We start from the raw sequence: 26,634 nt of genomic DNA, 5'->3' as shown, positions 1-26,634 counted from the left end.
CAACTGGAAATTTTATTTGTCATTAATTGATGTCTGAGACTACCTGTTCTTCATCTACCAAGTGTACATGCAATGTTTCTGCATACGTGTCACTCAGATGATAAGCTGTTTCTCCACTCTTGCTATGAGCAGGACCCTGATAAACAGCAGTTTAGAAAAGGTCTAAGAAAAGGCTGCTCTCTGATCATACAGAATCTTTCTTCAAGAAAAACACACAAAAGGAAAGCAGCATTTCTGTCCTGCTGACTATCTTTCTGAAAAACTGCTTCAATCTCTTTGCCATGGGGAGTCAATAGAAACCTAATCCCTCACTCACTTGAGAAACATTCTTGATTCCCTAGTAATTGTGAAGCACCAAGATGAGAAGGTGAATTAGACTGTCTTATCTTCAAGGAGCTTTCTCAAATTTAGTGAAGAAGGGGATGTAGATTTGTTTAGATAATTATTGAACAAAATCTTAAAGAATACTATATACATAATGTATACATACACATAATGATCATTATTAAGTAAAACAGCAAGTGGGATGTCACATGAATAAACTGAGTGTAGGGGAGACCTGGAGGGCAGCTTCCTTAAGCTGGTCTTGAGGGTGATGAGTGACCAGGTGAGTCTCTCTTATCAAGAAGACTCATACCCTGTATGTCCTAAAAGGAAACCTTCCATATTTGGGAAACTCTTTAAAATGCAGATAAGTAAATAAAAAGAGAAAAATGTAAGGACATAAAGTCAGGAGTCTCTGCCAATAAGGCAAAACAGAGCAGCCTCAAACCGCTATTCTTAAGACAGTGGGTACTTGGGGCCTGTAGTTTATTCACTCCATGGGAGTTTCTGGTGTCCTTCAGAATGTGGCACTTATTTTACACTGAGCACAAGACAAAAATGTGACTATCACGTATCTGATTTAGTAATTCCAATCATATACCTGTGTGTGCGATAGGTTTTTTTATATCCCAAAACTTTGTGAAGTATTTTTCATGAAATGTTTTTGTCAATTCTTTTTTCCGTCCTAAAAGGCTTCATTACCTTCAAAGATTAAACCAAACCACCTTTGCCTTAGGACTGGAACACACAACTGAATGTTAAAGAAGTGGATAAGGAAAAAATTATGATATGAGAGAATAAGACCTGGAATGGCTGATCTCTATGCCATAGGAGAGTTTCAAAATGTTAAATGTTTAAAATAAAACTTTCATCATGAAGGACCTCTAAGGTATGGAAAACCATTTTCTTCTGCCAGAATTCCATTGAAGAACAAAGGCTGTATTTCTAAAGGACAGGAGTAGCCCTTTCAGAGGTGACTCTGCAATTAGCCGTGGATACAAGGATGGTGTGTGCCACTGCCTCTCGCCAGCTCCGGTTTGGAGGGGATGAGGCGTCAGCTGCAGGCTCCGTGAGCTAATTACATAGCTGCTCCTTCCCCACCACAGACATCTGGTTAGCCACAGGGCATCTTGCATATTCCTAGGGCGCTCCTGTCCTGGCAGTGTTCCAGAGAAAAGGCAAGAGGAATTAGAATCTTGATTATTTTGTTTTCTAAGTTTATATTTTTGGGCAAAAAGTGAAACTGACATAAATGTATATTTAAAGGGCACTAGAAGACCTATAAATAGACACTGCTAGGAATAATTTAAATAATAATTTAATGCCAACTTCAGTAGCCATCCTTTCCCTCAGGGAAGAAACCAAATTGAGAGGAGGAGGGGACCACGTGCTGTAGAGGGCAGTATGGACAAGTCCCCAGAGAGATTTTGGACTCAGCAGAAGGCCGGTGGCCTTGGACAAGCTTAGTGCTTTAGAACTGCTGTGTGACCAGTGTGGACACAGAGAGCATGTGGTCACAGCAGGTAATTAATTACCTGTAGGAAATCACCTCATGCCCATGACCTGATTCCCAAGGGGGCTGTATGTTGGGTACTTCCTTCACCACGAACCCTGCAGATGGCACCTGGCAACAACTTGCTCGATCTGAGCAAATGTGCCAGTGTGGAGTGGTCAGGATTCCTAAAGAAATCTTTAAAACACACCATTATCTGTCTTTGCAACAGGACTTGATGCCAAATAATCAGCAATGCCAAATCTATTCAATTGGTCTCTTCTTGAGCTCACTCTTTCTGTCATTGATGCCAGAGGAGCAGGCACTTTTATCCCCAGAACTCTTTTTAAAACCAGAAGATTTGTGGGGTGAGTCCAGTGGCCTCACTGGCTTTGTTTAATTTTGAATACACACTGACAGAGCTCTCAACAATGAGGCAGTCCAAAGGCTTTGTAGCCTCCAGGTGATACCTGTCATGAATATAAATACTGGTGTAATGTTACCTAAGTGTTTTGACTCACCCCAGAAAAATACTTCCAACGAAGTACAGGCCTGCAAGCTGAGGTGCATCATCACAGAACTGCAATTGTGGCAAGAAACCACATCAAATGACACAAAACCCTCAACTCACTTCAGTTTTTTTAAATATGGGGGCTAGGAATGATCTAACAGCTGGATAATAGTTGCCAAAGCTACAGGTCACAAATAATGATGACCTATGGAAGTGCTTCCACCTGTCCTTCCTGTGCCCATGACCTACAGGACCAGGGAGCCAGCATCAAGGTGAGGGGCAGGCTGTTCCGAAACTGGGACACTCTGTCCGGAGTGAACAAAGGAACTGGCATGGCAGACCACAGCACCAATGTCACTGCAGGGCTGGAAACCATGCTCTCACCCCCACAGAAATGCAGGTGTGTGAGTGCAGCTTCTGGATTTCACAAATGGAAAACAGAGGAAGCCTCAGAGCATAAGTTAGTCATGACTGATGAGTTTCATTTACCTCAAGGGAAGGGACCTGGGAAAAAGGTCGATTTGCTGAGCAACATGGGTGAAAAAAGGAGGAAGGCCAAATCAAATGCTGAATAGTAAGGCTCAGGACAGTGGGAGCGCAACCCAGCCACTGGACACTGAGCAGGTGCTGGCTGCAGTAGCAAGGCTTAAAAGACAATGCTTTCCCATGGGAATGAAGGAGATATCTAAGCTGGCCTGTGCATACAGTAAAACAACAAATTTGACTGGATCTATACTGTTGGAACTCAACCAAGAATTAGGAGAAGTGCAAATTGTAGCGCTCCAAAATCTTACAACTACAGACTATTTACTGTTAAAAGAACATATGGGATGTGAACAGTGCCCAGGAATGGGTTGTTTTAATTTGTCTGATTTTTCTCAAACTATTCAAATTCAGTTAGATAATAACCATCATATCATTGATAAGTTTTCACAAATGCCTAGGGTGCCTAACTGGTTTTCTTGGTTTCACTGGAGATGGCTGGTAATTACAGGTATGCTTTGGTTATGTAACTATACTCCTATTATGTTAATGTGTGTGCGCAATTTAAGTAGTAGCTTAAAATATATACATGCTGAAGTTACTCTACAAGAAGATATGTCAAAGAAATAATCAATCTTCCCATGTTTTCTCCCGCCTGCTACTTCTATAGCTTTTCTTCTTCCTTCCTAATTACAACGAATTCTTAAATAGAATTCGTGCCTCATATCAAATTTACCGAGTATCATAACTCCTCCAAGTGGTAAAGATACCTCAAGACAAATGCTGGGCATAGAAGCCACAGGGCATAAATATGCAAAGAAATAAAAAGCTAACCATTTCAAACAATAAGGCTTCTCTCTCACTTACCAACTTAACATTTCCCTGTGTGGCCCCGGAAGATGACTGGTTGGCCAGAGACGGGTAAGATTCCTCAAGGGAGGAACAACCTAAGACAGGCACAGTCGCTGGGGGGTCATCAGGTGAGAAATTGGGGATCAACAGAGGTGAGGCTTAGAACCTCACCCCCCCTGTTCTGAGAGAAATCTTCTGCATACGTGGATGTTTTATTGCCCTTGTCTAGCTTGGATTAACACATAGTCTACAGGCACACACCTGATCATCTACATTTGCTCTCTTACAACACTAAACTATGTTTTCTACCTTTATGTTGTATCTACCTACCACTTCAGCATCTTATTAAAAATAATAAAGAGAGAAATGTGGTATCCACATATAAATCAAGTATAAAAATCAAATGTGTATTCATATTTGAACTGACTGTTTATAGTTCATAATGCATGAGCAAAACCAAAAGTTTCTGTGATGACTGCCCTTGTACTGTTCACCATGTAACTTATTCACTATGTAAGAATTTGTTCTCCATGTAAGAACTTGTTCGTTATGCTTCAGAAGATTGGAGACTGACGAAAATTAGGCTTGGGGTGGATTAATGATTGTGCATTGAGCATTGACTCCCCTATACAGAATTTTATTGTTGTTAACAACCATTTGATCAATAAAAATGAGAGATGCCCTAACAACAACAACCAAGAAAAAGTACACACTTCCAATTGTAAAATAAATAAGCAACCGGGATGTAATGTATAGCATAAGGAATATAGTCAAAATATTGTAACAACTTGGTATGGTGATAGCTGGTACTTAGAATTATCATGTATATAAATGTTGAATCACTGTGTTGTACACCTGAAACTAATGTAATGTAATACTGTGTGTCAACTACCCTTCAATAAAAAATAATTATCTAAAAAAAAAAAAAAAAAAAAAAAAAGACAATGCTTTCCATCTTTCAAGACTCATAAGAAAACATATCATTAAAATAAAAACCCAAACCCCAAAGCCTTTTTCCTGCAGCACTCTCATTTTGGCCATCTCCTGCTCAGCCGCGACTCTAATTGGACTTGAAGTGCTGCCTGCAGGAAAGTGACTCAAGAACCAGCTGGAGCAGAATACAAATAAACTGGTGGGGGAGGGCGCCCATGGGGGAAGAAGAGCCTGGTAAAAGAAAAACCAAACAAGGGAGGAAAGGGAAAAAGAACAGACACCCCTCTGAGTATAGCTCCCAGTGTTGTAAGAGCGTGTCTTTGTATACATCGCTGTGTTTACTCAATAAACAGCTTTTAAACCTAGTAAGGGACATGAAAGACACTACTTAAACATAACTTTCCTTAAGTTTACCTGTTGCAGCAAAGCAAAATGTACAGGTACCTGAGAATGGAGTTGTTGAAAATGGGAAAGGTAAATGGAGTCACATTAATGGTGACACTTATTTCTGATTTTCATGCAGAGGCTACTAAAGGCTTATTTCCCAAAGGAAGGCTCTTTCCTACGGTCAGTGGGCTCAGGTATAGCATTTGTGGGTGAAAATGACTCATTTTAGAGCAATTAATGTGCAAAGGACCTGGCTCCTGAAAAATCAGGTTATGAACCTGTTTTTTTTTTGTAACTCTGTCAGGTATAAGGGAGCGTACAACAAGCACCAGCCTGGTACAAGCAGTCTGCCCCATCCTTTCTTCAGTGTGAGACAAGTGAACCAAGGCTTACTCCCAGACACACACAGGAAGAGAGACATTCAAATCTATCTTGATAAGCAGGGAGGATCTGACAAACCACTGTGAGTAATCCATCTGAATAATTACTTAGATGAGTAAAGCTAACAGTTTTGAAAGGCTTAAAAAATGAGTTCACCTTTCACATTTATGGAAATACAAATTATCTGTCTCTGAATATTTTAATGAAAGTGTATGTTTGAGGTGTTTACTCTGTGTCTCTGATACTATTCAAAGGCTTAAAAAAATTTGTCTAAGGGACAAGAAAAAAAAACTTTCTATAAGAGTTAATTATGGTTCCGCTATTTTAATGTCATTCTACTTCATTCAACCACATCAGATAGCTTGGAATGATTTCAAGGCTGGCCATACACAGGAAAGGTACTCTACTTAATAGAAGGAGACCAAATAATCAGACTCTATCCAGCTGGCCCACTCTGCATGTATATGACTCAGAACACTGTCTTCGAATGTTGACCTGGCCCCTAGGGGATACAGATATCTTGGAGTTCTTTTTAAATGACAGGAGACAGTCCCTTTACAGTGTTTGAAGGATAAATTTCATTGCCTACATTATTTTCCTGCAAGATTATTCAATTACTCTTATCAGTACTGACCTGGTGGGATAGTGAAATAGTGAGAAAGCCCCATATTATGTAAAAGTAGGAAATGTTGCTTTACTGTGGAATGAATGAATGAGCTACGTCACCGTAACCTTGATATATCAAATATCAAAAGAAAGATGATTATTTTGTTAAATACAAAGAAAAAGATACCTGGTATGAAAGTGTCCGTAAGCATTTCCCTTTTTTACTAATTAGGTTTAACTAGATTTATTTTCCTTCTTGCTTCAACTGAAAGACTAAAGTCTTTTATTTAATAGGTAATACTGAGGCTGGAACATTTTCCCTTTTGTAACTATACATCAACTTACCTGTGCAAAATCAGCAGCAAGTCGTACTTTCCCTCCTTCACCAAGAGGTCTTATGAGACTGGCATTGCGAATAAAAAGTTCAATTGCTCTTCGAGCAATAGCTTCGGTGTTATCAAACACAAAATCCAAGCATTCAAAGTGTTTAAAGTAGTCACTCATAACTCTGGCAATGAAACCTTGAAGCTCCTTCATGTACAGAGAACAAGGAACATCAGGCTTTCCTGAAGGGGATAATGAACTGCAAAAGAAGAAAAAAAAAAAACAGCCAATGCCCTGAAAGGCACTATTTGATTTCTGCCCCCCCAACTGCCTGCTATTTTGATCCTAAGCAGTTTTTTCCCCTTAATAGTAGAAAAGGCATTGTTTATTCTTGTTGAGTTAAAGCACACACAAAAATGTTTAAATTCTATTCTAAAGACTGTTTTAAGATGTTAAGAAGATTACTGAAGAAATCTTAGAATCCATTTACCTAAAGATTGCTAAGAATGAAACAGACAACCATCTGTCTGGGATGATTCATAACAAGTGCCTTCTGCACTCTCTGACCTCTCAAGGTCTCTCCCAGCTTCACAACTCTCCATCCACTCACACGTTTTGCCTAGTTAGTGAATAAATCAGTAATGGATCCTGAAATAGCAACCTACATTTTGTAATGGCAGAAAATGCTGCCTTCCACAAACAAGTTCTTGGCAAAGATATCTCTGCTCTTGTGCTACTTAATCTGATCAGTTCCAATAGTAGAATTCTGACTCTCGAATTGGTTATGTAATACACATCGTATGCAATTTTTTCCTCCCAGATGAAGAGGTTTGGAAAGGCTTTAATTTGGATCAACAGATGATGCCAGCTGAGGCTCCAAGAAACCCTATTTATAATTTATAAATGTTTATAATTGCTCTTTAAAGAATATATTAAGAAAATGTGAAATATTTATAGGCAAGAGAAGAGCTATATCAAAATTAGAAATCACTTGATATTAATAGCTAGCCAAAGAGATCACTGGCTACACAATGCTGAATCTTTTGCAAAAAATAAGCATTTCCCCATCTGAGAACGATGTAGAGAAGAACAACAGATATGACTCAAATGCCTGGAGCAAGAGAATGAGATGACCTTAATTATTTTCAAATACAGCAATGGTTATTCTAAGTAACACCAGCCAAAGGTCTCCAACTTCCAGCATCAAACAGAAATAGAGAAAGTATGCTTATGTTCCAGGAAGACAGAACTGGGGTCAGGTATAAGAAGAACAACCCCACTGCAGCAAGGCCGTTGAGCATGATGTGGCGGAACACCACTGCTGGCAGTGCCACTGGGAGGAGCACACTTGGAATGGAGCCCCAGGGCAGCCTTCAGAAGGGATGGCCGGCCTCCTGAGACTGAGTTTGCCAGATTCAGACCACTGCATGGACCATCTTTACTGAAGTTTCATCAGTCCAGAAGCTAGGTTGCAAAAATGAAAAGGGTGGTAGGGGGCGGTGCTTTATCAGCAGCACTGTTTGTTTTCCGGGACTACTCCGGAGGATGGTTTAAGGAACTTTTTATCTGGTCAGTTGAAATGATTTCCTTGAGGATTAGACAATAATATATAAAATAAGTTCCATAGGCATGTATTGATTTAAGTAAAATAAAACGATTTATTAGACAAAATTTTGCAATATGTATTTCCAATTATCAGTGTGGGTTAGAAACTTGATTTGCATTTACTACTTCAAAACTTGCTTGGCAATTGCTAAAGCTCAGTTTTCCCAATTATGCCAAAGCTTTTAGTAAGAGGTTCTCATTTGATAAAGTGCAGTAGTAAGTTGTGCAGAAATGTAAGGGCCTTTATAATGTGAGCCAGTGCACAAAAGTTGAAGATAGGACTCAACAAACACAGCCCTGAGCAGTGCAGATGCCCACCTTCATGTCACCTGTCTCTTCGGTGTGTGTGTGTACAGTCCCCTCCTCAGAGGTGCTCATCCATCACTTCAAGGATCTAGGGTCCTCTCACTTTGACAGCCTTCCCTCCCCATTCCAAGCTACAACCAGACAGAAGTCATTTTAAATGTACTATGTCAATGAGACATGTACATTTTAAGCTTTATCTCATTTGGAATGAAACACATCCACCTGATCAAAAATGTTTCAAATACTGGGAAACAATGTTAAGGACTACTTTTTAAGTGGCAGGGCATTCTGCAACCACAGTCCATGTACGGTTGGCCTAGAAGGTAAACCTGATTTATTCCTCTTACCTAGAATAGGTGGAGGGCTTGGATGGGCAGGCATGCACTATTATTTTTCAAGCCTGATTACTGGGGCCTGGCCATACCATAAAATTGATTCTTACTTCTCAAAGAGTTTAATCCCACTTCAGCTTGTATTTCATACAAGACATACATATATGAAATGACATGACAGAATTACTATAATAAGGTTTTAGAAAGTGGGAAAATTACTGCCTTGTGAGCAATAACTTTAAATACATGATAAAGCAACAGTGCTCCACACTCCTATACTGCCATGTACGGAAAATGACTTTCAGTGGTATCTCTAATTCCTTCTGTATTATCTAGATAGAGCTAAATGGACCCATCAAGGCCACTTGGGTGAAGAAATTAAGGACAATGTTATATACCTTAAAATAACACTTCATATTTGTGGCTACCTATCAGTTAAAGAACCAACCTGGCTCACTAGTATTTAAGCAAGCTAGTAAAAACATACCTATTTGAGAAATCAGCTTTTAATGTCTAATGTGTTATCTGTAAGTGTGAGTCATGGCTCACCAATACAATTACTGAGTATCTGACCACTCTTATAGAATAAGCCTTCAAAAATTACTGCGTATTTGCTTCCTTCTCAGAGGCACTGATGACTGGTTCAACTGGGACATTTCAGATCACCTGTGAACAAAATTCATTGCCTTTCAAATACTGGAATCAGCAGTTTAATATTCCTGTCTCTAACTATAAAAGCATGTCTGTGCATAATCCACTTTACCCTTCTGTGCTTCATTCACGCCATTATTAAAAATACACTGACATTTTCACCCTTCAAAAGATACTTTCTAATGAAATGATAAATGTTTTGAAAAATTAAATGATGTAATAATCACATAATTTTTCTATAAACAGCTAGACTAGTGGCTGGAAATTTAATAAAGTAGCTATTCTTTTAAACAACATGAATATATATATAAAGTGAAACAGAACAGTTCAAAAATGGCAACTAACTATGAACTAGAAATATAAAACACATATATATTAATATTTGGATGTTTAGGTCTACAGTGTGGTTTTTTTAAAAAAATCACTCTAAGCATGTGCAAATAACTATTCCAAATTCTCCATGGATAGTTTCTAATACAGTGAGCCAAAGCCATTTTACTCTACTTAAGAAGACTTCAGTGAACACCAGATTAGGAACTGTGATTCTTATTCTCAGGATACATATATGTGGATAAGCAGTACATGTACAAAACAGCTGTGGAATGATAAGAATGTGGCTAGGGCTGGGTTTGATATGACTCCCTAGAGTGTCACAAAATTCTGAGAAAGGAAAATCATTCTTGGAGGGGGCTGGGCAGGAGTCTGCCCACAAAGCAGAGTAGGATCTGGACTGGACAGTGGCAGAGGCAGGACCTCTTCTGCAAGGAATACCATACCAATTCCAGAGGCTCAAGTACGGGTATTTATCAGAAGTAAGGAAAAGGTAAGATTGGAAAGAGAAGATGCTCAACATCACTAATCATCAGGGAAATGCAGATCAAAACCACAAGATAATCACCTACACTGGTCAGATTGGTTAACATAAAAAAAAAGAAATAACAAGTGTTGGGGAGGATGCAGAGAAAAGGGAACCCTCTTACACACTGTTGATGGGAAAGTAAACTGATACAGATGCTATGTAAAATACAGTATGGAAGTTTCTCAATAAGCTAAAAATAGAAATATGATACAACCTAGTAATTCCACTTCTGGGAATTTATCTGAAGAAAACAAAATCACTAATTTGAAAACATATATGCACTCCTATGTTTATTACAGCATTATTTAAAATAGCCAAGATATCAAAGCAACCTAAATGTCTACTGATGAATAGATAAAGAAGATGTGGTACACATATGCAATGGAGTTTTACCCAGCCATAAAAAAGAATGAAATCTGGCGATTTGCAACAACATGGATGAATCTAGAGGGTATTAAGCTAAGTGAAATAAGTCAGACAGAGAAAGACAAATACCACATGATTTCACTTACATGTGGAATCTAAAAAACAAAACAAAACAAACAGTAAACAGACTCATAAACACAAAGAGCAGACTGGTGGATGCCGCAGAGGAAATGATGGGGGGACAGGCAAATAGGTGAAATAGGTGAAGGGGTAAAGAGGTACAAACTTGCAATTGTAAAATATTTAAGTCACAGGCATGGAAGTATACCATAGGGAATAAAGTCAATAATATTTAGTATCCTCGTTGACAGATGGCAACTATACTTGCTATGTGGAGCATTTAATAATGTACCTAATTGTTGAATCATTATGTTACACATCTGAAACCAATACAATATTATATTTCAACTGTATTTCAATTAAAAAGAAAAAAGGATTGGGAGGGTAAGATGGTACAAACTACTTAAAGTCCTGAAGTGCCAAGCTGCATCCTGTAGATGTTAATGATTCTGTGTTTCAATGCCAGGAGAGAAACTGAAAAATTTTAATCTGCTAATGGAACCCACAATAGTACAGTAGGGTAAAACTGAAGGTCAACCTCCCCACAAGGGGAACAAGTCCTAGATGGTGGGAGACTTAGGAGGCAGGGGTGAAGGTGAGAATGAAAAACAAATGCAGTAAAGGTACGTGAGGAATCTGGTTCCAAGTTCTTACCCAGATAAATCTTCTTGATGCATGGTGATGATTATGGCTTCTATAGCATCTCCCACCGAAGTCAGTAAGGGCTGCACAGCATTTTCCATTAGAATGTGGATCGTCTCAAAAGAGAAGGAATGAGAGGCACAGTTAAAGGAGACCCACACAAAGAAATCTGAGAGGCAAGAAGCATTTTGAGTAAAAGTTTTCATACCACATCAAATTCAGACTATATTCAGTTTAACTATAATAACTCAACAGAAGTCTGCTCCTTTTCCTAACTGCTGTCAGAAATGATTTTTAAAGCTTAGAATATGTGGAACATGGCACTGCAAACTTTCAACTCCCCCATGCTTCTCATATTTTCAAGCAGTTTAAGGGTCAAATTAATCTGGAGCCCCTAGAGAAAGGAGGAAAGAAAAGGAATGCCACTTTAAGTGAAGACCACATAAACACATTTTTTAAGGTTCTGAAAAGAGTAAGGCAAAACCAAAAGTAATTCCTCAAAACTATAATGACATCATAAGCTTTTAAAAACTGAAACATAGTTGATATACAATATTACATCGGTTTCAAGCATTGACATCATATGCTTTTAGCCACAGTGAATATAATAAATATACTGGTGATTCTTACAGGGCAGAACATTTAGGAATTGCAAGAATTAGGCTTCTATTCAGTGTTCTACAGCAGGGGTTCTCAAGTGGGGGCAATTCTGCTCCTAGAAGACATCTGACAATGTTTGGAGACATTTCTGATCGTCACAGCTGGGGTGGGCACGGGGTTCGCTGCCAGCTTCTGGTGGGTAGAGGAAAGGATGCTGCTGAACATGCTACAGTACGGTGGACAGTTGCCCACAACAAAGGAAACCCGGCCGAAGACGTCAGTAGTGCTGCTAGAGAAACTTCTACAGCAAGGTGTCATCATCAGCTAGGTTATGTAAGCCTCCAAGCCTTTGTTATGGGTTTCCAGTGTGAAAATACTGACTGGGCATTAGTAAACACTGAAAACCTAAAGTTTAAATACATAACATATGCTTCAATGATGATTCATTATCATGAAGATGGATGTCTTTGGCTCATGCAAATGATTAAAATCGATGTGAAAAGGTTAAATAGGACCATTACTTGTTAAATGCCTAAATGCCATCCCTAGCCCTGAATCTCTGTTAAAAATAAACACACTGTATACAGGATTGAGAGTATGTGTGTGTACATACAGTCTGCCCCCAGACAGCTCCCGATCCAGTGACAACAGATACCAAGCACAGTCACATCAGTGCTCCACAGAGTGCCAGGGGGCCATGGGGGAGACCTCCAGCTCGCACTGAGAGTACCTGAGAAACAAAAGGTGTTGCTTGAACTGAATTTCAATGGACAACTGGGGAAGAAGCAGTTTGGGAAGGGAGGGCATGTGTTAAAGGCACAGGGGCTGGGAAAGCTGCTGCCCTTGGGGAACTGCAAAGCATTCAATACAGAGAGAGTGTGAGACGCCTGCCTGTGTGGCAGAGAGAGAGGCAGCAGATGTGTTCTATGCGGGTTGCCAAAGAGGTGGGAGTTTATTCTGGGGGCGTTAGCAAACAAAGGGTAGGTTTAAAACAATGAAAAGGTGGGGTTAAAGATTTTAATTTGGGGGAAAACATCATGTTGGATAGCAGACTGGATAAATTAGACTAAAGGCAGGAGGACACAGTAGTATTGTAGATGCAAAATGGTAAGTACTTGAGCTAAGCCAGAGGCAGTAGGACATGGTAGTTAAATCCAATAAATACAGAGTTGAAAGAATTAAGAGTATGCTTCATTTTTTTTCTTTAATTACTTGGTGGTATTATTAACTGAATGTATAAATGCAAAAGAATGCAGAGTAATGTGGGGATGGGGGAGAAAATATAAGTTCAGTTTTGAACAAGAGTTTGAAAGGCCATTGAGAAAAGCACATGGGTTATCTAGACAGTAGGTACTGAGATCTTTACATTCGTAGCTCCTGACACATTCTGGCAAGATTTGGTGGTTTTTGGCTTTTAAGAAGGGAAATGAAGCCAAAGAGTCAATGAGATAGCAGAAGATGGTTTGTTGAGCAAGGCTAAGTGCCATTACAGTAAGGTGATGCCCAGAAGCTTCGGTAGGCCTAAGAGCGGGAAGAGCATTTACTTATATACGTTATGTGCTGGGCTCTGTGCTATGTGCTTCACATATAATGATTTCACTTATGAGTCAATTATTCCCTCCTCTAAGAATTATTAGAACTGCTAACTTATAGATGGGGAATTTAAAGTAATTTATAGATAGGGAAACTGAAATCAAGTAAAAGAGATTATTCAAAGCCATAAGTGAGCAAAGTGAGCTTTTGGTTATACTTTGTCATAGGGCAGAGAAGTAGGAAGAGACAGTAGAGTACAGTGGAAATAGACAAGATTTCAAGAAGGAAGGGCAGGTTTTCTTCAACGGTGTAAAGGAGTGAGTATCTAACTACAGGTCCCCCTCAAATGACTATGGAAAAACAAAACAAACAAATTTTTAAAACCTACTGGAGAGCTCTGGAAATGAAAAAAAAAAAGCAGGTAGTTTTAGAGGGGTGTGGAAATCTGGAGCAAGCAACCAGAAGAGAGTGAATTTTCTACTTTTTGTGACTTTGCTCTAAGAGTAACTATGTTTATGATAGCAGCAGAGCTGGGTGGCTAAAAATATGAGTGAAAAAAATAAAACAAAACAAAACAAAAAAAATCTTCAGTTTTTCAGGCCAAAGGAACAAGGAGAAGGAGCCCTGGGGTTCAGCCAGGGCTGCTGAAGAGTGAGAGAGGAACCTCAGAAAGGAGAGAGGCAGAGAAGAAGAATGCCTAATTCTACATTTAAACTCAGCACTAGTCTTCAGTTGACTCAGTCATGCGTGTGCACAGCAAACCAGAGGTGGCTTGCAACCAAGGCTTAAAGAACTGAACTGAGATTTGACATGTGGCCAACTACAGATATGACAGTGTATGATTTAAGTCTAATCAAGCTAATTTATTGCTAAAGAAACTTCATCAACACTCCTAGGATCAATATAAAAATACTGAGTCTACACAACATTTATGATGTCCAGGATATATTAAAAATTACTACATACACAAAAGCTAGGAAATGTTATCAATTCTCTAGGGAAAAGATAACAGCTGCTAACCCTGAAACGACCCAGACTACAATTAACATGGAAGAACATCAATGAAATAAAGAAAAAATGCTCATAATAAATAAAATAATAGGTAATCTCAGCAGAGTGGTTTCAAAGGGTGAGAAAGAACCAAATGGAAATTTTAAACTAAAAAAATATTACACAATGTATGTGGTAATCTGGCAAGGTACCACTGAAAAAAATCATACAAAGAGGAATAGATGAAAATCTAATAAATTAAAATGGAATCCAAAAACATGTTTGAATGATCCAAAAGAAGGTAGAAAAGGGGGAAAAGAGGAAAGAAAAAAAAGATGGAACAAAAACAATAAAAATATCCATCTAAATAAAATCTTAATGATAACTGTATTACATTAATGGACTAAACATTACAATTTAAAGGCAGAGGTTATCACAACAGAACAACAGACAAAAAGGCAAGACCCAATTATATCCTGTCTTCAGGAGATGCACTTAAAAGTAAAGAAACAGATGAGTTTAAAGTAAATGGACAGAAGAAGATATACCATGTAAACACCTATAATATAGAATGAATGGCAATGAGTATAAACAAGGTTAAAGAGGGATATTTTATATGATAAAAGGGCCAGTTCATCAAGAAGGCATAACAATGATAAATACATATAGTATTTGTATTTATTACAAATAAAAACATGAAGTAACAAAGGGTCAACAAAACTAGTAACACTGCTTTAAAACTGAGGAGCCATGAGTTGACAGAATTAAAGGGAGAAATAAGCAGGTCCATAATCCTAGAAGAAAAGTGCAAACTCTTATCTTTCAGCAACTGATGGAACAAGTACGTAAAACATCAGTAGATACAGAAGATCGGAACACATTATCACTACCCTGATTCAACTGGTATTTATAGAACACTATACTTAACAACTGCAGAGCACACATTTCTGTCAAGCACACATGGTTCATTTACCAAGACAGACCACATGCTAGGCCATACAACAAGATTTAATAAATTTAAAAGAATGGGAATCATACACGGTATGTTTTCTGATGATATAATTAAAACAGAAACCATGCAGTAAGATACATAGGAAAGCCACAATAATTGGAAATATTTTTTTAAGGTTATAAATAACCCATGAATCAAAGAGGAAATCACAAGGAAATTAGAAGATACTTCAAACTGAATAAAGATAAAAATACAACATAGAAATTGAAGGGCTCAGAGGGAAATTTATGACTTTTTAAGTTTATTTTGGATAGGAAAAACTAAAAATTAATCGTATAAGGTCTCAAAAAATTTCTTTAAAAAGCAAAGAAAATCCAAAGTAAGTAGAAGCAAATGAAAAAGACAAAAGCAGGAATCAATGAAAATAGAAAGGCAAATGATAAAGAAAATTAATGAAGCCAAAAAGTGGTTCTTTGAAAAGACCAATGAACTAAATAAACCCCTAACTAGACTATAATCAAGGGGAAAAAAATGAGAACACAAATCATCAATATAAAAAATGAAAAAGAGGTTATCACTATAGGTCCTAAATATATTAAAAGGAGGAGATGGGTATGTACAATATTATTCTGACAAATTAGGTAACTTAGATGAACAGACAAAAACTTAGAAGTCACAAAATATCAAAGCTGACTCAAGAAGGACTTGATAGCCTGAAGAGCTCTTTATCATTAAAACACATTAAGTTTATAGCTATTAAACTTTCTACAAAAAAAACTACAGGTCCAGATGGCTTCACTGGTGAATTCTACTAAGCACTTAAGGAGAAAATAATACAAATTCTACACAAATTCTTCAGAAAATAGAAGAGGAGAAAACACTTGCAAACCTAGTTAGTGAGGCCAGTACTAACCAAAACCAGACAATTACAAGCAAAGAAAATTATATACCAATATCCTTTATAAGTACAGATACAAACATCTTTAAAAAAAATTAAGTAAACCCAATTCAGGAACACATAAAGAGGGTACATTATGACCAAGGTAGGTTTGATATGTGAAAATAAATTCTTGTATTTTATTAACAGAACAAAGGAATAAATCATCATTTCAACAATACAGAAGACTATGTGATAAAGCAACACTATTTGTAATTTTTTTAAATCTCAGTAAACTCAGAATATAAGGGAACTTGTTTAATCTGATTAAGGCCATCTAAGAAAAACCTACAGCTAACATCATAATTAAATTAGTAAAATACTGAGTGCTTTCCCCAGGTTAGGCATGGAAGAGCAGGCATAAAGATCAGAAAGGAAGAAATAAAGCTGTCTCTATTTGCATATGATCTGATGGTTTACATGGAAAACTTTATAGCAGAGTGAGTTTTTCCACTTGTGGAAAATATGGAACAGGAAGAGCATCTTGGGGAATGCCTGCATTTAAAGGATGGGTAGAGGATTAACAATTACCAGAGGAAACTGAGAAAGGACTCTGTATTTCATAAGCTCTTTACAACATAAGGAAATGTACCATACACTTTTAAAAGATTTATCTAAAACAGCTAAGATTATAAAACTATTAAAGGCTCAGCAATCTGGAATATTCCCTTATATAGAACATCCAACCCACACAATAAGACAGAAACGAAGAACTGCCACATATACACTTTGCTATTCAATCACTCTCTACACAAGACAATCTCAGTAAGTGGATCAGTATTATGGGGCCAAGTTATTTCAGGGCCACTTACAGCTGAGGTGGTTATAATGAAATGACTCTAAATGTATATCATTAATTATGCCACACACGACATACAAGAAAATGCTTATCAGATGCTGGACCTCAAGCCTAAAATAACATTTAATTTTGGCTAAAATCTCAACAAGGTCGAGAAGAAAAGACTTTACCTTTAGCTATATTTTTTAGTAAGTAAAAAGTTATGCTTAATATCTTTTTTATCAAATAATAAGCATACAGATTTTTGGTTCTTGGACTCAATTATTTGTGCATCTCATGATGTTCTATCCCTAATTCAAAGTGATATAATAAATTTCCTACAATTTTATGAAATTCAAGGTTTTCTTTTTTTGTTTAAGTCAGAGGCTTTCATTTCTCATTTAATATTTCATAATAGTTTTTATAAGATTTAACTAAAAATCAAAGACAAAACTCTGTCATTGACTTCTGTTAACAGAAGCAATTATGCCTCTGATTGGCAGGGCCACTGCAAGAGGGCCCTGAACTGATTGCTAGTCTTCTCTTACACGGTTCTCAAGTGCACAATTGGTGATGCCCAAGTAAACTGCAGTATGCAGCACATGAAACACTGGTTCTGGTGAGCGATCCTCAGAGTGAGGACTGTCCCCCACGATCAGGGCAATCTTCCCTGCACTGGCCTCAAACTGCCAGCCCAAAGTGACTAATATTAGGAATAACCTTTGTTTTAAGTTGAAAGTACAGAGTCAAGAGAGTCCACCCTATACTGAATTATAGTCTCTGAGGAATTTCTATTTTTAACTTGACTCAAACACTTTTATATCATCAGGCAAAGTACAGGCAGTCTGTCTTAAACCTACAGAATGGACTTGCTCAAACTATGAATTGTGATCATTAGGAGTCAAAAATCAATTTCATGGATCACTATCAGAATATACTAAAAAGTGATAGATGATTATACAAAATATCAGAGTGCATTACACAAAATATGGGAAAGTATTGTTCTGTGAAACCTGTTTCAATTATAGAAATGTGTATAGGTGTGTATTATATATGCAAGTACATATTTGAGTATATATTTATAAATCCTTCTGTATTGTATATGGGGTCACAGGTATAGTATATTTCTTGGGTAGATTTTATGGTATTTTTATGATCATTACTAAACTGGACAACTCTTACTAAAAACGTATTTATTATGGCAGATTTAATAATATTTCATCATAATGAGAGCTCATGTTGAAGTAAAGGACACAAAGAAAACATCCAAGTGCACTTTTACAATGCTGGGGGAAACAGACTGTCTCCTCCCACTCCCATATACGAATATAGTGTCCTTAAGTTTAGGGACTGTTGAATTCCCAACCATGTCACCTATGGACAGCCTTTGACCTCAGAAGTTCCCTTCTCCCCTTATGTTTGTGACACCGTCCTCTCCCAATTTTCTTCCTCACTCTCTGATCATTCTTCCTTTGCAACTTCTTTACTTTTCTAAATCTAAGTGTTTCTCCTTGGAGTTTATGGCACAGCATATCCTTCTCTCTCTCTCTCTCTCAATACTACCCAAGTGACCTAAACCAATCAAACAGCTGACATTTGTTGCCTTTGGGTAGGTTTTGGCATTTTACAGATGCCAAACCTAAGACAAGAGAAAACTTACTGACTTGTCTGATGTCATTTAGCTAGTCAAGTAGCTGTGATGAGATTAATACACAGGTAGTTTGGCTCCAGAGTCTTTGCTCTATGGCTTTAATTACTTATTTACTTAGCAAGTACTAAATACGAATTTAGTGAGTGAATGAATGAATGAATGAATGATAGTACAATAAACACAACTCTTTTGAGTTAGTGAGATCTGGCTTTACGAGTACATGACTTTGAGCAAGTTACTATTTCTAACTTGTATAAAATGGAGATAACAATACATTACTTGAACAGCTGCTATAATATTTCAATACATTGCATCTGACTGGCAAGTAGCTAAATAAAGAGTATGTATTACTATTGAAAGAATGAATGATTTGCTCATGTTTTAAAAGAATTACCTGCTGTCAACTATATATGGCTCTGAATCTCATGCCAACATTATTTTTTTATTTAAAGTTCTGAGTGTTAGAAAGGGGATATATTTATGCTGGTTAAAAAAAAAAAAAGAGAAAATTTACCCTGGTTTGACATCTTACAGATACACATTCTAGTAGAATTTCTCAACTGCAGTATTACTGGATTTTAGGCCTAATAATTCTTTGTTGGGGGGGGGTGTCTTATGCACTGCAGGGTGTTTAAAAGCACCTGTGGCACTAGATGCCATTAGCACCCCACTCCCAGTCAGACAACAATCAAAAATGTCTCCAGATACTGTCAAATGTTCCTTAAGGGATAAAGTCATGTTGGTGGAGCACCATTGCCTTACTGGGGCAATACTGGGCTGTAATGCCCTAAGATACAGCAAACACTTGTAAGACTTTTGCTTCTCTTGCCTAGGATACAATCATTGTAAGTAGAACACAATCTGTAGACACCAATAGGGTCTATTTTTAAATTCTAGAAAATATAAACACACCTGTATCCTTTCCCTTTAGGATAATTATCAACATGCTACTTTTAGTATATGTAGAGGTTTCTGAATTATTTTTAAAATGTGACATCTCCCACGCATCCAACAAATAATTCTAAAATCATTTTGATCTGTAAAGTCAAAGCTTAAATTAAATTCTTTTACCTTTAAGGCTGAAATTATAGTTTGCTCAGCTGCTGGTGGGAATGAACTCTGACTGGAAACCACCTAGAACAAAGTTTGACCCATTTATACCCTTATAAATATTGATTTTGGTAACATGATAAAGCTGTTTCCATAAGCCACATATAAAATAGTATCATATCTTTAGAGTAACAGCTCATACACATTTTAAAAACTCATTAGTATTTAAGATCAGTTGAAAAACACTCTGCTGCATAAAGCAAATACATACTTCAAATAAATGAAGCATTAAGCATTCTAAGAGTTAGCTTTCCTTTATTCACTTTAGATAGGTTTTAATTAGAAAATTTTAACATGAAAAGGTCAGTCTAAAGCCATATTTACTTATTTCTTCGAAAAAAATTCACTTTTCTCTAGGCTCTCTATAATTTTCAGCAAGTCTTTAAAATACAAATGTCAAACATTTCCCTTTTTACAAATCAATACAAACATTACAAAAATTTTGAAAGTATCAATAAAGATATTTAAGCCAGGCTAAATGAATATAACCTTTCATTGACTGTGGTTCTTAGAGTAATAATTAAAGGAAATGGAAAACACATCATTTATTCTTTTTATTGACTTTTGTTTGTTATTCATTTTTCTGAGATTTACCTATTAAAAACCCTTTAAAATATATTTTGTTTAATGTGTGAAATACACACTTTTGGAAACCCCTAATTCATAAAAAGACTTGTTAAAAATTTTAAGTAATTGAGTAATAGTCACGTATAATTATTCTAAAATATAATCTAGATATTAAAGCTCACATTAGAGGTCAAGTTTTCAAGAATGTCATCTAGCTTCCTTCTTACTAAACATTTATCTCTCTATTTACTTAATATTTTGAAAATGATTTATAGAGAATAAACACAAGCTATGCAAAAGTCAAGATTGGGTTGAAAGTGTTGCTTACCTAGGAATTATGAATACAGTTCATCTTAGATGTAATATATGAAGGCAAACAAGTTAAAGCTCAGTCATTTTTTAAAAATGCATTAGTAGTAGAACAATGGCAAAAAGAATACATATGTTCTACTTGCAAGTAATCATCAGTGATTATATCATAAAATTCTACTGTTTTCAATACAGCTTTTCCCCCTCCCCTCCTTTGTGTGCAAAGATTGAACCTTTTTCACATGCTGGAGGGTTTAAGAGTTCTCAGTCTATCATTAGCTTTGCTATAATTTACTACCACCCACATGATATCAAATTATGCTTTTTAATAGATAAGAAACACATATGATTTACACCCTTAAATCACTTCTTTAATAAACTTGATTGTACCAACCAAACTTAAGGATCTACAATTCACATGTTTTAAACCAAATGGAAAGAGAGAAAGTCATACAAATAATAAAGGGCAGGATCGAGACTGCTTTTAAAGAATTCATTCCTCAGCTTATTTTACAATCATTATGTTTACATTGTATTCCTTTGCAAAAAATCAGTAAAAATTTGTAAGCTGTTTACATTTGAGGCAAAAATAAAGAACTTGAAAAGAACTTAATTGAAATAAAGATAACAATTACCTTTGTTACTGACTGGTGCAACTTATACAGTGAATTCACTACTGCCACATTTCTTCTCTGCCCTTCAGTGAGAGGCCCAATCACCTGACTCGCATCTCCTTGTGTGGAGAGCTGTAAGAATTCAACACAAAAAGAAATTACCAAAATCATAGCTCATATTTAAATGGGGGTGGGAGGAACTCATGCCCCCCAATAAAGAAAATGTCAACTAGAAATATTCAGGTCATGCTTTGGGCTTTAGGCACAGTCAGGAACCTCTGTAGATAACACCATGGATATGGAAGCCCAAGCGGTCTTGCAAAGGAAGAACACCCTTCATCAGTACCTCATGGCTCATGGACCCCTGAGGCAGGTGTGACCCATAAGCCCAGTGTGTGCTGTCATTTTAATATATCAGCCTAGTACTCCTAGGCAATACCTTCTGGCAACTGCCAATAAGTTTGCTTTCTATTCAAAAGCTCAGAAATAAGCCATCAAAAAGAAAAAATAAAGAAGGAAAAAAGGGAGGGAAGAATGGAAAAGAGGGAAGAAGGAAAGAAAAAAAGGAATAAAAAACCCTAGATCCTATGTACATTTGACAGCCATCATAATATCCCACTGAATTAAGTTGTGAAAAAGGGTATTACTCTTATTTTCATAAATTAAAATAATACATAAAAAAGGGAGTTACCAAGGATTATACTGTACATGGATGATCAGTTGAGATAGTATGAATAACTTTCTACTCCTGGTCTTTAATTTACTTCTAAATATGTAAGCTAAGAAAAGAGGACATGGAATGCTTTCCTGAGTTAGTCTAAAACTATTACAGTTTGATTTTAGAAAAAAAATCCACATATAAACCATTCTCATACTGATCGGATTTTAATCTCATCCTCTATTAACAATTATTATTTAAATGCAAATTAAACTTGGTCAGGACAAATAAAACATGATTCAAATTAACACTATGAATGTGGATGCTGATTTCAAAAATATGGAAAATCAGCTTTTTAGTAGAAACTAAGAGCATCTTCCCTTTATTAGTGAGCCAAACAAAATACAAAACACTCTTTGTTCTACTTTAATAGACAGACACACATTTTCAAAATTAAACTTAATTTCTACTTTATCAACTCCTACTTGTGCTAATTAAGTACAATTCAAAAACATTAACAACTGCAATTTAAAAAAGGGAATAATTCTTTGTTAAAGTTACAACCCATGACAATGGCTATTAAGTTGACATAAGGATTTTTGATATCAGGTTTAATAATTCCCAATTTATTTTGCCTTTCCTTATAGACATAGTCATCAACTTGCAATCAAGTTGTGTTTTAAATGGTCATTCATTAACTGGTGGTCTGAAAAAAGTCATATTTTTTTAATTGTGAAATGGGGACTGATCATAAGTTTAGGGCTTAAAAGTAGAGAAAGGCCCCTTTCACACACATTATGATGCTATAATAAAAAAGACAGATAGTAACAAATGTTTATCTAAGATGTGGAGAAACTGGAACCCTCACACATTATTGGTAGGAATGTAAAACGGAGTGGCCACTTGGAAAACAGTCTGGTGGTCTCTCAAAGTATATACAGAGTGACCATATACACAGCTATTTGACTCCTAGTTATACACACAAGAGAAATAAAAACACATTCACACAGAAGTATGAATATAAGTGTTTACAGCAGCATTATTCCATAGCATAACAGCCCCCAAATGGAGATGTCAACCAACTGTCAATCAACTGAATGGATAAATATGATGTAGTATGTCCAGACAATGGAACATTACTTAGCAAGAAAAGGAATGGAGTTCTGATACATGTTACAACATGGATGAACCTTGAAAACATTCTAAGTAAAAGAAGCCAGTCACAAAAGACCACAAAATGAATGATCACAAAACAGACTTCTTTCTACCACTTAGAGTAACCTGTGGCTTCAATTTCTTCATCTGTAACATGGAATATTATAGTTGATACCAAAATATGTTTTGTAAACTGTCAAATGCCTTAGCAGTGTAAAGTATTATTTTTATCTCCAGACAATGCTATGTCTTGTTCTTTGTTTCTTCTCACTTATCCTTTGTTTGGTCTTTCTCTGTATACCCCAGTCCCCCAAGCTCAAGCCTATCTCAGCACTGACCAGAGACCAAAGGCACAGACTAGGACTGAGGAATCAGAACCAAAAGCCAATGAAGCTGCCAAGAGTTACAGAGTGAAATTTGGCTCTTTCAGGGTTGTGGTAACAAAGCATTTTATACAGAATAAGCATTTCACAATCTTCCACCCATCTTGAGCCATTTTTAACTTTCACTGTTTCAAGCTAATTCCTTCATTTAAATTCTTTAAAACTGACTTTTATTAATTCATGTTCATGTTCAGCAAGGCATCTTTAAGTAGCAGATACTCATTAGATAGCTGTTGAATGACTGAAAGGTAGAATAATGGTTTCTCATTGTTGTGCTTTCAAAGTCCGCCATATCTGAGATGAATAAAATTGTACAGAGGTACAAAAACACAGCTTTGTCTGTAAAGCATTAGGAACAAGGGGACTAGAAAGGTAGGAGCAATAGGAGATTCAACACTGTGAGAAATGACATACTGGTGAATCATGTTACACTATGTAATACAGTCTGGAAAGATGTCAGGAACCAAAAAAGCTCCATTTGAGTTTTAAAAATCACACATAGACACACACACACACACACACTCTCTCTCTCTCTCTCTCTCTCTCTCTCTCTCTCTCTCTCTCACAGAAGTAAAGGGAATCCAAAACCTAAATGCATCCTTAAATATAATTAAAATGGTTCCTATGTGCAAATGACAAGACATATTATTCCTTTTTAATTTTAACTATCTGAAAAAAATATTTTTCACAAATTTTAATTCTGTATGTCTGCTCACTTGGAACATTGCATGAATTCAATGCACGAGAAACAACTGAGACTGAATCCCTGGAACAATGAGAGGCTATATAGTTAATATGAAGAATGTTTTTATGTAACTGTTACTTTGCAGATGAAATGACCAAGGTCTCCCTAACATCACATCTGAGGGATAGATAGAATAAACAAAACTGACAATTCAAGAAGTAAGCTGCATGAAGGTTTATATTTTTATGTAGAAAATCTATAAAGAATTACAAAGTTGGTAACTCAGAAGAATGTCTAAGAAGAACACAGAAATACACTATGGACTAGTTATGAATTAAAGAAGGTTGCCTTCCAGATATTATGGAACTACCACTAGTGCTCTTATTTATCTGTAATTTTCAATACAGCTAAGGTATGGTCAAGACTGCAGGATAAGTACTTTTTGTGAATTTGTTCAGAATTCTTCTGAATATTCTTTGCAAGCATACATAATACAAATGAGAAAAACGTCAATTAGAATTTCATAGGTTTAGAGCAGAATAATGTAAAATATATTCACCTATAATGCTTTAATGAATGAAAACAACACAAAACATTTTTATACTTAAATCAGGAATTTTTAACAAAAACGTTGAAGTTCTTATGAACCTTTAGTTATATCTATATTTTTCTAAAGGTGTTGAGCATGTTTGCATTATAATTACCAATTTTTAATGTGAATTTATATTAAGATAAAATCTTCTGACTTAATACATGCTTTCCAATTTGGGGGTTCACAGCAAAAAAAAAAAAAAAGAATACATCGAAAGGCAAAATATTATTGTTACTGTTATTATTTTAATGAAAGTAAACAGGGCAAATATCTGGCTCTCAGATTGTCACTCTCCCTCCGAGGCATGTAGAAGACATCAGCAATGAACTGTGGCCCTGAGATGTTCTCTCAACACAGGGCTCCAGGCAGTGACTGCAAAACTCTTAGACCTGACACAGGGGATGAAATCTATCAGTTTTTCTGGACATACGGTTTAATGATTCTAAGTATATTCCATGGTTCATCTAAATGTTATCCTTATCTAGGTCAAGAGATGCTCATGAACAACATATTCCAAGAGCCTCAAAATTTCTGTGTCCTTACATATTCCACTATTAGAAGTGTATCCTAAGGAAAAAAATACTGAAGTTAAATACACAAGGATAATATTATTTATAAAACAGAAATTGGAAAGCCATAATTGTCTAGGAATATAGCACAGTTTGGTCTGTTAGGCAATTTACATGATGGGACAAATAACAATGGGTGATGTTTATGCTATGTTACTTCTAAAAAAAAAAGCAGACTTGTCCATGCAGCAGTTTGTTCTCACAAAAAGACTGGAAAGAAAGCAAAAATATAAAGAATTAGTATGAAGCATCACACAATGAGGAAAGTTTCCAAAATACTAGTAAAGGGCACTGTGGAAGTCCATGCAGTATTTAAAAGGTTCACTTGTAGAATACATTTAGAAATTGTTACACAAGATAATTTCACCCATTATAAAAATGAAAAGTGTACAGTGTTCATTGCTGAAAGATTTAATACAAGAAAATAAACTGCTTTGGTTACTGTTTGCTTGTCCAAAAGATGGTTTGGGGGAAAGATCATCTCATTTAAACAACCAATCTGTGACACAGATAAAAAGTAACTGATTTTTATTTATATTTATTTATTAAATGCTTTCATTATAGATTAACTGGCTCAGGGTAAAATATACAAGGATTACAATTAAATATCATTTAGCTGATTATAATATGCCAATTTTCCTATAAATATATAAAATTATACACACACACACACACGCAAATTATCAAACATCTCTAATAGTAAATAAAGTCTGTAATACATTAGAAATTGTATTGTATTTGGAGCCCAGATGCAGGGCATGTTTTTACAAATGTTCAGCAAAGGACAAATCTGTAGGATTACGTAGCAATTTTATTTCCCTGGCAAGTCAACCTAACTAAACTTGCCTGACAAATGAAACTGATTTTCTCAGGTGCTAAAACTACCAGAAGATACTTTCCAGAAAATATTTCTACAGTGGATTTTACCCTTTCCTGGTTTCATAAATAAGGTACACAGAAGGTATACCTGAATAAGGCAAGTTCTCCTTAAGTTACCCACTGTATATGCTCATTAATGTAATAATAGGTGGTGTTTTGGGTTATTATACATCTTTGTTCTAAAGTTGCTCTCATCAGAGTCAGTGGGAGACAAGCCTGCTTGCCCCTTTACTCTTTAAACAGCCTTTGGTTACTGTATTTTGTGTTTCCTTTCTCTTTTTCTTTAAATTTAGGTGATTCTATTAGTCCTTTTTTTCTCTTATTCCTAAGGTGTCAGTTTTATCTTTTTGATCTTATCCTTTTACCTTGGTCTAACTTGCTTTAGAGAGGGAAACTAGATAACTAACCACATGAAAGCTGGGAGACTTGCCATTGAACTGAAGTATATACTTTAGTTCGTGGACATGGTGACATCAATTCTAGCAGTTCAGAGGATGT

General features: G+C 36.3%; 1 protein-coding gene across 1 annotated transcript in view; it reads right to left on the bottom strand.

The window, feature by feature from the left end:
• COG5 (component of oligomeric golgi complex 5) overlaps positions 1-26,634 on the bottom strand; it is a 397,019-nt gene that overhangs the window by 23,134 nt on the left and 347,251 nt on the right. The window contains exons 15-18 of the mRNA XM_036918977.2: positions 21,237-21,347; positions 19,687-19,749; positions 11,187-11,290; positions 6,315-6,552 (exon numbers count right to left, since the gene is read on the bottom strand). Coding sequence (XP_036774872.2) covers positions 6,315-6,552; positions 11,187-11,290; positions 19,687-19,749; positions 21,237-21,347 — 516 coding nt within the window. The remainder of the gene's footprint in view (positions 1-6,314; positions 6,553-11,186; positions 11,291-19,686; positions 19,750-21,236; positions 21,348-26,634) is intronic.

This window comes from Manis pentadactyla, chromosome 7, assembly GCF_030020395.1.
Source record: "Manis pentadactyla isolate mManPen7 chromosome 7, mManPen7.hap1, whole genome shotgun sequence".
In the NCBI taxonomy this organism is placed as follows: domain Eukaryota; kingdom Metazoa; phylum Chordata; class Mammalia; order Pholidota; family Manidae; genus Manis; species Manis pentadactyla.
The sequence above is the reverse complement of the archived record's forward strand: the minus strand, read 5'-3'. Positions and strand labels throughout refer to the sequence as shown.